The following is a 12,140-nucleotide window of genomic DNA, read 5'->3' as shown; positions in this document are numbered from 1 at the left end:
ATTAATTATTGATTTAGTAAAAATATTATTTTTTATTCTATACAATGTGACACTGACGTGAAATATTAAAATATCATAATTGATAATGATAAGTTATGTTGGTATATCATAATTAATAATGATGATATGCTAATTTGACATAATAATATGATTATGTGACTTTTTGCACCTTCCATATTAATACAATATTATTGCCATATAGATATAAAATGACAAGTATCATTTTTACTAATGATAATTAATCAATCATTAATTATAAGAACTTATTTGACTCAAAATAAAAACATAAATATTTAATTAAACGTAATAAAATAACAATAATTTATTTGAATATTCTTGAATAATTTAGGAACTTATTTGAATATTATGCCTTTAATTTATTTGTGATAAAATTCAAATTTTTGTGAAAATTTATATTTCGGTATATGACGTGGTTAAAAGTTGCAAAAGAAAATATGAAACAATGGATTGTTTCACTGATGAATGTGAGGTAATAAGCAATGATGGTTACCAATAAGGATGGTTATGTTATTAATCATCAAAGATCAATGATACTATCGAGAACCTATGACAATGAATAACGTGTGAATATATATAACACTAAAAATTATTAATGATTGATAACATTATTGATGCTATAAGATTACTTATCAATAAACAGGTGGAGAAAATAAAAAGTCAAAAGTTTATGTTGGTATCAATGCATTTCATTTCACACGTTACTCTCTAATTTAAAAAAAAAAAAAAGGAGAGAAGATGTTACTAAATGAATGAATTAATCTAAATTTTAAGTAATATATATAGGTAGGTTATGCAATTATGGACACATATTTCAATTTATTTCAAAATATGTAAAGTGAACCCAAAAAAAAAAAAAAGTTGGTGCGATTGTCAAGGAAAGGAGTTAAAAAAAATTAAAAAAAATCTAAAAATAAAACAAGATTTATATGACCTTTCCTCTTTTTCTTTTTGAACATCTTTATGTTTGGTCAAATTTAAATAAAAAAAAAAGAGAAAAAAAGTGTTTCTCACGTCTCAATAAAATAGTATCGAATTCTACGAAAATGACGAAAATTAACTGGGGAGAAAAACTTTTGAAGTTTAAAGACAACATTTCACAATCAAAATCCATTTAAAATCTTAACTACTTTAATTTTTTTATTCCCCTACCCTAACTACTATTGATTAATTAATTTAATTTTTTAACTCTAAGAAGATAGACTCTGTAAAAAAAATGTGGGCCACATTTGGTTAAATAAATCAAAAACCCATCTTTTTTAAAGTTTTCTTTGCCTTAAATTTTACATTATTTTTTGTATAAGAAATCATATGCTTTGGAGCTCATTGAATTGAATCCACTTCCAAATTCCAATGGCAGTAAAGCCAAAGAATTGTAATCTTTGAAGCCGTTTTCCATTTCACAAGCACATGCTAATTAACAGTTGTAGATTTGTAACGTCCCAAAATGAAGAAGCATATGCCCTTCAACATTCTCTCTTTGTGATTAACGTGCAACAAGGCGAAGAAGAAAAACCCCTCAAAACGGCAGCGTTGGAGTTGGCAACATCAACATTTATTCCAGCTTCCTTGATATCCACAAGCATAAACCCAAAATTATCCGAACTTTGGGTTTCCGTTTTTAACCTCGGTTTGACCGATTTTCGATTTTTCTGTCTCCTTTTGTCTCTTCCTTATCTTCTTCACCCTTATAAGCCCCTTCTGCTTCTTCTTCCTTCTGTCCGTGTTTGGTCGTGGCTTCTCACTACGGGAAATCAAACTAAGTCTTCTTTCATTCTTTTTCTTCTTGTCTTCAGGTCGAGTGTTGCTTCATGGGGATGTAGCGTTTTACTTTTTTACCCTTGTAAGTTTATGCTTTGTAATTTAAATGCATTTTCTTTTACTGCTTTAATTGTTGCATTGCTATTTTTAGACTCGTAAATTCTGGGTTTTTTTATTTTTTTATTTGGGGATCTGTTTGGGACTCAATGTGTTTATTGATTAATGAGTTTGAGTTGCTGTAGAGGGTCTAACTTGGCAAATTATGGTATGGTGTGAAATTTGCTGAATTGGGCTGTTTTAGTAGTAAATGGGGAAATATAGGGGAGACTTAAAAACTTTTAAGGCTTTATTCTTTTTTCCTGTTTTTGTAGTGGAAGTGATTACTTAATTGAGCTCATTAATTGTTTATGATAAGTTGTTGGTGCTTTAAAAGGCCTTAACGAGTCGGAATTTAATTAAAATTTAGAATTTGGGCTTTCCATTTTGTGGTTTATATATACACAAGAAGAAAGCTGTATTTATGTATACTTGAGTTCTTTCAATTGTAGTGGAAATATTGGTCTGATCTATGCCATCGTTTTATGCTCTAATACAGGGATTGTGATTTGTGAGATCTTTTGAGAATGTTTGACTAGTGCTTACTTTGTAGTATATCGGATTATGGGACGCGAAATGGTGATTGAGTCTTGGTTTGGCAGTTCATGGTGGAATCCGAGGAAGAGTGCTTCGGAGAGTACTGACAAGGTGGTTCTGGGAATCTTGGCATTTGAAGTTACCCGCTTAATGTCTAAAGTGGTGAATTTATGGCATGCTTTGGATGATAGGGAAATCTTGAAGTTGAGGGAAGAAATTGCAGACTCGATTGGGATTCAGAGGCTTGTATCTGATGATGAAAATTACCTTATGGATCTTGCACTGAATGAGGTAATTGAGAATTTTGGAAATCTGGCAAAGTCTGTGGCCAGGCTTGGGAAGAAGTGCACTGACCCTGTATATCGCCGTTTTGAACATTTCATTAATGACCCGATTTTGAATAATTTTGAATGGTTCGGGTGGGAATATCGCTGGAAGAAGATGGAGAGGAAAGTAAAGAAGATGGAGAGATTTGTTGCAGTTACGATGCAGTTGACTCAAGAGTTGGAAGTGCTGGCCGAGCTTGAGCAAACTCTTCGTAGGATGCAGAGAAATGCTGAGTCTGATCGTGTGAAATTACTTGAGTCTCAGCAGAAGGTAATGTGGCAGCGCCAGGAAGTAAAAAATCTACGTGAGATGTCTCCATGGATTAGAACTTATGATTACATTGTCCGGCTTCTGTTGAGATCACTTTTAACAATACTTGAGAGGATAAAAATTGTCTTTGGGACTAACCAAATGGCAACTGTAGATGGGAACAATGATTTTGAATCTATGAATAGTGACTGTCTTTCACGCAGCCATTCCTTTTCCACTCTAATACCGTCTTCGGTATATCCTTCTGATAATAATATCTGTGGGTTCTCCTCAGGACCTCTAGGCAGAACATTTTCAAAGTCAGTGCAGATCACCCACAAGTATCGAACCAATAGCAAGCATCTACAATGTCATCATCAGTCTACTGCTTTACATGGCAAGCATCAACATTTAAAAATCAAACGGTCAAGTCATGTTGGAGTTGGACCTTTTAAAGGATGCTTGTCAGCTGGAAGTGATTCTCCCATTTTAGAGAGCTGCAAGCCAATTGGCACTGGATCTATGAGGTTCAGTAGGCCTTACACAAAAACTATTGACAACATAAACAATTCAAAGATGGAGTCATCGTCCTGCAGCAATAAAATATATTCTAAATTATCCATTTTCAATACCAAGTGCTTGTTGAATGCTCCTCCATCGACTCTTGGTGATGCTGCGTTAGCTCTCCGCTATGCAAATGTGATCATCTTGATAGAGAAGCTAGTTTCATCACCTCACTTGATTGGTCATGATGCAAGAGATGACTTGTACAATATGTTACCTACAACTATGAGAAATGCTCTGCGAGTTAAACTGAAGTCATATGCAAAGACTTTGGCCTCATTCATCTATGATGCTTCCCTTGCAGCAGAGTGGAGTCTGGCACTAGTGCGGATATTGGAATGGCTGGCTCCTCTTGCTCACAACATGATAAGGTGGCAGTCTGAGCGCAATTTTGAGGAACAGCATGTGGTTTCCAGGTCAAATGTACTTTTGGTGCAGACACTATACTTTGCAAATCAAGCAAAAACTGAAGCAGCTATTACAGAACTTCTTGTGGGCCTTAACTATGTTTACAGGATTGAGAGAGCACATAATGAAAAAGCTGTACATGACTCTGCTGGTAGTGGGGGCTGTACCCAATATTTGATCAAAAGGGATGATATAAGATAACAATCAACTTCACAAAACAATCTCAATGCCTCCATGAGGCTTCCTTTTTATTGTCCATAACAAAGGAGAAATTCATCTTGTGGAGGTACTGTATATTGAGTGTTATGTCGAGCTCATTGTATCTTGTTTGAAGCAAGCCTCTGTCAATATAGTTATTCCTTTTGCAACAGATAGATTCTTTTGTTTGTTTATATAGTTGATGAATTTGGGTTGCTAGCTATTCGTAAGCGATATTGCTTAGAGTAAGATGAGTCTCCTAGGTCTTTGTTGGAGTATTGGCATCATTGGAACATTACATCCTGAACAGGGTGTTTAGCAACTTTATTGCTGCTGAATGCTATGCTTTTTTTTTTTTTTGAAAGGCTAGAATTTTATTGCTGAATTTGTCGCAAAACAGAGACTAACAGGAAAACAAGTGTCCCCAAAGGGAGGACTGGCAGACAGATGAGAGAATCCTGATAGGTCACAAACCAAAAGTGAAAAGAACAAAGACAAATCATTCTAGCCTACAGAAAGGTAAAGCTCGTCTCATGAGCATTGTCAACATTAAAAATCTCAGATTATGTCCAAGGTCATTGAGATTAATCAAGAGCAGTAGAATCCTGATGTGTTCTTGCTTGGTAGATATGAAGTAAGCTTTGAAGTTCGGAGGTTCTCAAAACCCAGCTTTTGCGAGGCCATAAGTATATGCTACGATTTTGAACGCCTCGCTACTTCATAACTGGAGTAACTATTCTTTAAAAACAAAATAGCTAGGGTGACATTTACAGTTGTAAGGGCGTTATATTGTTATGTGTAATGGGAATCGTTTTTGCTTTGGTTCTGTAAGATTTGAGAGAAGAGGAGAAAATGAAATGGATAATTTGAAAGTTCCTTCAGCTTCATTAAAATGAATCACAAAGTTACAGAGTATTTATACTCTAGTTCTTAACTAACTAAACAAACCAACCAATAAAAAAAGGTAGCAAGATTTCAAATTCAGTTAACCTTAACTAACTCATTAAAACAGTAACAGTAAAACAGTAACTAATAAATAACACATAATTCCACGTGCTTTGTTCCTCACTCCTCTGCTAAGTCTTTCAACCTGGAACTCGCCAACTTCTTCTCTTGATCTTCAACTAGCTTCTTATCAGGTTAATACTCCCCCTCGAGATGTATGTGTATGTTATTAACATGCATCTTGCCAAGTAACTTGTAGAACTGTTTTGGCTGTAAAGCCTTAGTGAACAAATCTGCAAATTGATCATTTGTTGAAACATGAGTTGGTTTAACCACCTTTTCCCTTATAAAATGACAATCAATCTCGATATGCTTAGTGTGTTCATGGAAGATTGGATTCTTACTAATATGTATTGCTGACTGATTATCACAATAAAGTTTTATTGGAGCGTCTTGACTGATTCCAAAGTTTGTTAAAAGATTTGTTAACCACATCACCTCATAGACTGTAGATGCCATTGCTCTATATTCAGCCTCAGTTGAACTCTTTGTCACTACATGTTATTTTTTAGATTTCCAACTGACTAGAGAATTTCCAAGAAAAATAGTAAAACCAATCACCGATTTCCTTGTATTTGGGCATCCTGCCCAATCACTATCATAGTAGGCAATTAGTTTTAAGTCTGAAACAGATTTCATTAATATCCCTTGTCTTGGAGACCCCTTCAAATATTTTAACACCCTATACGCTGCTACTTGATGCTCTTTAGCAAGATTGTCCATGAACTGAGACAAAGTTTGAACTGCTTAAGAGATGTCAGGCCTTGTGAATGTCAGGTATAACAGTTTTCCAATTAATTGTCTATATTCTGTAGAGTCTACATCTCCATTTACTTCTTTTTCAGTTTATGATTGTAGTTTATTGGAGTAGGTATTGGCTTTGCTCCCAGTAAACCAAACTCCTCCAGAAGATCCAACGTATATTTTCTCTGACATAATAAAATGCCCTCGCTTGATCTTGCTACTTCTAACCCTAAAAAATATTTCACAGGTCCAAGATCTTTAAGTTTGTATTTTGAGCTCAAGTAGGCTTTAACATTACAGATGGCTTGAACTGAACTGCTGCCTAACAATATATCATCAACATAGACTAACAAAGCAATGAATTCACCATTATCTGTGACTAAAGTGAACAAAGAACAATCAGACATTGACTGCTTGAATCCATACTCCATAAGTGTAGCAGTAAACTTTGAATTCCATTGCCTTGAAGTATGTTTAAGTCCATATAAAGACTTATGTAACTTGCATACTAGTTTAGTACCAGGTTTAGTATGCTGATACTCCCCCTTAACAGAAAATCCCTGAGGCAATTGCACATACACAGTTTCTTCAAGATCACCATTGAGAAAGGCATTGTTGATCCAACTGAGACAATTGCCATCCCTGTGATGCTACCAAAGCCATAAACACTCTAATTGTGGATTGTTTAGTAACAGGACTAAAGGTTTCCTGATAATCAAAACCTTATCTCTGGTTGTATCCTTTTGCAACCAAACGAGCTTTGTATCTGTCCACACTACCATCAGCATTCATTTTGATCTTATACACATATTTGAAGCCAATAACATGAGAATTTGGAGGTAAAGGCACTATACTCCATGTACCATTTTCTTTTAAAGCTGTTAATTCAGCAGTCATGGCATCTCTCCAATGAGAACAAGTGACAGCTTGATCAAAGGATGTAGGTTCAAAAGTGTGAGATAAAGCTGTAGTGAAGGCTTTGTGTTTATGGGACAATTGATTACTGGATAGATATTTAGTGATAGGGTAGGCAGTAACATGATTCATATGAGAAGGAATATTGACTTGATATGCTTCTAAGTACTTAGGAACATGTTTAATTCTAGTGCTTCTCCTAAGATTAGAACTAGAATTTGAAGTATCTTGGAGAGCAGAGGAAATAGAATCTGAAGTTGGTGAATTGGACAAAGAAACATGAATATCTGATGTGGAATCAATACCAGAAGTTGAAGGAAGTTGAGAGGCAGGCAACTCAGCAGATGATGAAGTAATAGGATTAGAATTAACATGATTGAAGTCAAAAGAATCAAGCACAGGATCATGCATACCAACTATTTGAGGAAAAACAAATGAATCTGTGGTAGGCTTTGTATGTTAGAAAGGAAAAATATGCTCATGGAAAATGACATTCTTGGAGATGAGTACTTTGTTGGCATCAATATCATATACCTTAAATCCTTTTGTACCATTAGGGTAGCTTATAAACACACATTTGCTGGCTCTTTTAGCAAATTTTGTTTTCTGACTAACCAAAGTGGAAACATAACACAAGCAACCAAAAACTTTGAAGTATTCATAATAGGAGATTTATGATAAAGACATTCATATGGAGACTTGTCATGAAGAAGCTTAGATGGTGTCCTGTTTATAATGTGGGCTGCATTAAGCACTGTATCACACCAGAATTTCATTGGCAGACTTGACTGATGTAAAAGGGCCCTAGCTACATTAAGAAGATGTTGATGTTTACGCTCAACTACACCAATTTGTTGAGGCGTTTCAGTACAAGACAATTGATGTATGATACCTGTGGAATTAAAAAAAATCAAAGAGTCTAAACTCCTTACCATTATCTGATCTGATACATTTTATAGTGATTGAAAACTGGTTTTTGATCAAGTTGTAAAATATCAGCATGAACAATTTCAAAAGCAAGAGTTGTATTTTGAACATGAACAGGAAAAGGCAATGTTTTTTGCTTCGCTAAAGGACAGATATCACAAACCAAGTTTTCTGAACAATGTATTTCAGGATGCTGTTGTTGTAATACATTTATTCTATTTAAAGGTATATGTCCAAGCCTAAAATGCCAAACATCAAACTGATTCTGAATTGTTTTACAACCATTAGCAAAAATAGTAGGGGAAAATTTCAAAATCTTATCAATGCTAAATCTTGACAGATATTGCTCATCTTGATTGTCTTGTATGAAATATAGCCCCAAAGACATTTTAGCAACCTCAGTCACTTTTCAGGAGGTGAGGTCCTGAACAACACAGCATTCATCAGTAAAAATGACACAGTTTTTCTAAGAACTAGTTAGTTTACTTACTGAAACAAGGTTGAACTGAAAAGAAGGTACACATAGAACATTATGTAATACAAGTAAAGAGGTTAGTTTGACAGTTCCTATATGTGTGACAGTAGCTTGAAGATTATTGGGCAATTGAACAAAGCAGTTACTAACCAGATAAGCAGTACTAAAATTCTTTAAGGAACATGAAACATGATCACTTGCCCCAGTATCCATTATCCAGGAATTTGGTTTAACCATAATTTTATGAGCTTGATTTTGTTTAAAAGAATTGTGATGAACTGTGTGAGAGCAGAAATGATTAGAAAGCATTCTGCAACACTAGAATTGACCAGAGAAGATTTAGTCTGTTGAGTTTTTTGAAGAAGTGCTAATACCATGATCAGTGTCACCATTGTTTTCATTGATGAATGCCATTATCTTCTGAAGTTGTTGCTTTATAAGAGAAATTTGAGACATAGAGTCAGAACTAATAAGCTTCTCTTCCTAGCTTGATTGAATTGGTGCCTCTGCAGTTGATGACGAGCCAGCAGATATGCTGTTAATGGATGATGTTTGTTTCTTGGAACTTCCCTTATTCTTGTCCTTGGTAAATTTGAAATCTTTAGGAAACCCTATTATCCTAAAGCATTTCTCCTTCAAGTGACCTTTTTTATCGCAGTGGCTACAATTGATATCTGGTCTCCCATTCTTCTTATTTTCAGAAGTCACTACCATTACAGATGACTCAAATACTGGACTGGATTGTAATAAGAGACTCCTTTGATTTTCTTCTCGCAGAACCAAATTATATACCTTATCTAAGGTGGGAAAAGGTTCCATAGTAGTCACTTGAGTCCTTAGGGTAGAGTAAGCATCATTAAGTCCATTAATAAATCTGAAAACCATGTATTTCTTGTACCGATCAAAATACTTTTTAAAACATCCTGGATTACATTTTTCACACTCACATTGTGGCAGAGGTCTGTAATTCCTCAGTTCCTCCCAAATACCCTTGAGTTCAATAAAATAAGAATCTATTGATATATTTCCTTGTGATACATTGCCAAGGCTATACTGTAGGTTACAAACCCTTATGTCATCTGGTTGATCAAAATTCAGCTTCAAAGTATTCCACACTTCAACAGCAGAATCCATATAAAACACAGTAGAAGCAATAGGAATTTTAAGAGATTCTAAGAGCCTTGCCAATATCAGATTATTACAATGAATCCACGGTCCATAGAGTGGATCAGTTGTGACTGACTTAGGAATTGTTCCATCTACAAATCCAGTTTTATTTCTGATCGATAAAGCTAGTATAAACGACTTACTCCAAGCAACATAATTACTAGAATTGAGTTTAAGATTGATTACAACTAATCCATGGTGATCAGTGTGATGCAGGTAATATGGGGACTGTAAATCCTCAATAACAGATGTTGAATTCTTCTGAATCAATCTTTCTATTTCTCAAGAAATAAAACTCAAGAATCTCAAAAAATCTAAAGCTTGAGAAATCTAGAAAGAATTTTTTCAAACAAATCAACAAGATTCAACCATAATCAAGAACTAAATCTTGTGCAATTACAATTGCATATCAACAAGCTACTAATTGCCAATCATCAATCATTTAATCTGAAAAGAAAAATTAAGAACACATACCAAAATCCCTAGACCTGGCTCTGATACTATGTAAGATTTGAGAGAAAAGGAGAAAATGAAATGGATAATCTGAAAGTTTTTTTAGTTTCATTAAAATGAATCAAAAAATTGCAGAGTATTTATACTCTGATCCTTAACTAACTAAACAAACCAACCAATCAGAAAAGGTAACAAGATTTCAAATTCAATTAACCTTAACTAACTCACTAAAACAATAATAGTAAAATAGTAGCTAATAAATAACACGTGAATTCCACGCGCTTTGTTCTTCACTCCTGTGCTAAGTTTTACAACCTGGAACTCGTTAGCTTTTTTTCTGGATCTTCAACTAGCTTCTTATTAGGTTGATGGGTTCTGTCTTTCTTGTGGGGTGGCCTGTGCTAATGTGATAATAATAAAAAAAATGATGAGATATTTGCGAGTGCTTAAAAGGTTGGTTTATTCAAAGCCTAAGTGCTTGAAATTTATTAGTAACCAAAAACTAAACTATAGGTTCTGAATTTTATGGGTAGTAGCAAGGAACTAAAATAAGCTTCTTGAGAGCTTATTTTTGTTTTCTGTTGCAGGAAATTCTTCAAAATACTTCTTGATTACAAAATAATAAAATTTGTTAAGGGACCGTCAGAGATAGAATATCAATCAGCTAACAAAGAAGACCATCAGTCTTTAAGAAGATGATATTACATACTAATACTACAAGAACAAAGGAAATAAAATTGAAAACTCATGTCAATGACTATGTTAGGCATTGAAGAAGATGGGAGCTTACTTTCTCTAGAAGCACTCATTTTGAATAGAAAACAAACAAGAACAAATTAATGGCTTAGATGATTGTAGATGGAAGCTAACCTTCAGCAAAATCACTTATTTTGTAGTTTTTGTCTGTTTTCCATTCAAAGATTTTAATGCCAATAGCTCATACATTCTATGGACCTGATTTGCCTATCCAAATTAATTCGATTTGGAGTTAGTCGATTAGGTCCATGGAATGTATGAGTGATGGATTTTGCTGTTCTTTCTGAATGCAAACTTTTGAAATGATTTGTTTATTACATAAAAAGATCAAACATATAAGTAAACATAAAAATATGTTAATGTGGTCTTGCCAAAGCAAAACTACATTTAGAAGTAGCAAGTTAGTAGCAATGGGAGTAAACAAGATGATGGTCCACCTTATTATAGAATGAACTGCTCATTAACAACTTGTTTTGAACACTCTACACAAATACCTAGTTCATAAAGAATAAAAAGAAAAAAATGTACAAAATAAAAACTGTTGACAAATGTAAAGATTGGAAATTAAGTAGAACTTTGAGCTAATTCTTTGACTTATACTAATAGATTGCTAATTGTCACGAACTAATTCCAGGCCATGACCTGTGCATAGGTTTAGCAAATAGGCCTCGTTCAACCTATGCAAGCCTCGAAAACAATATCGAATTGCGACAACAATTAGGTACTTAAAGTCGTATTTCATTTCAATATATATATATGAAATCTTTTACGAAAAACATATATAAGATGTGTCACATGCCTTACAAATTTCAAACAAACTATATAAGTTTGTATTTAATAAGTTATAAGCAAAAACATAATTACATTTCCTTTAATATCTATTATCAACATTGATCCAAACATTCACATGTATTTATATTTGTATAACCAAAGTAAAGTTTGACTCGATGAACGGAGCGATGCAACAAAAGGGTAAATATCTACTAGATGCCTTGATGATGACTTAACAAGAATGACGAAGAGAAGACTCCTCAAATACACCAACTAAAGATATACTAATCTGAAAACAAAATAATCCATGTGTGTGAGATATAAAATCTTAGTAAGCAAACACAGGAAATGGGAACAAGTTAAATGGGAAAGTATTTCATAAACATATTTACAAAGGAGTTATGCAATTTTAAATAAATTCAACTTATATCCTCATTGAACCAAAAAGGATGTTTTTAACATAATTTAGAGAGATCAAATTATGCTCAAGGGTTCTTAAAAACTTTTGCTAAGATTGTCCACACAACATTCACCAAACGTAGCCAAAACAACCAAAACAATGTAGTTTCGATTGCAGGGATCAACCATTTAGGGATGAGGGGTTGATCCTTTCAACACTGGACACAATGCTAAACATTTTATCTTCTAAGGATCAACCTTTTTTCCCCTCAAGAGTCGATCCCTGCATTACTGAATGCTAGGGATTATTTCTAGACTCTTTAGGATTGACTTCCCTTGGCTTAAGGGTTAGTCTTTCTATTCTTATTTC

The 12,140-nt window shown here is 34.0% G+C and overlaps 1 protein-coding gene and 1 long non-coding RNA gene across 3 annotated transcripts; one reads left to right on the top strand and one right to left on the bottom strand.

Moving 5' to 3' along the window:
* Window positions 1-1,628: 1,628 nt before the first annotated feature.
* LOC18598143 (protein PSK SIMULATOR 1-like) lies at window positions 1,629-4,330 on the top strand. Of its 2 annotated transcripts, none has more exons than XM_007027532.3 (2): window positions 1,629-1,861; window positions 2,429-4,330. In XM_007027532.3, exon 2 carries the CDS (start codon window positions 2,440-2,442, stop codon window positions 4,159-4,161), a length of 1,722 nt encoding a protein of 573 aa, XP_007027594.2. In that variant the 5' UTR covers window positions 1,629-1,861; window positions 2,429-2,439; the 3' UTR covers window positions 4,162-4,330. The 2 variants fall into 2 exon arrangements, with proteins under 2 accessions (XP_007027594.2, XP_007027592.2); XM_007027530.3 differs by having other exon boundaries at window positions 1,722-1,861; window positions 2,375-4,330.
* A 690-nt stretch (window positions 4,331-5,020) lies between these two features.
* On the bottom strand, window positions 5,021-10,715 carry LOC148762370 (uncharacterized). The gene is made up of 2 exons (XR_016026388.1): window positions 9,866-10,715; window positions 5,021-5,396 (listed from the first exon to the last, which is right to left on the bottom strand). It is a non-coding gene; the product is annotated as an uncharacterized LOC148762370 (long non-coding RNA).
* Window positions 10,716-12,140: the final 1,425 nt, after the last annotated feature.

This window comes from Theobroma cacao, chromosome 5 (genome assembly GCF_053813885.1).
Source record: "Theobroma cacao isolate CCN51 chromosome 5, ASM5381388v1, whole genome shotgun sequence".
NCBI classification, from domain to species: Eukaryota; Viridiplantae; Streptophyta; class Magnoliopsida; order Malvales; family Malvaceae; genus Theobroma; species Theobroma cacao.
This window is presented reverse-complemented; position numbering and strand designations above follow the sequence as displayed.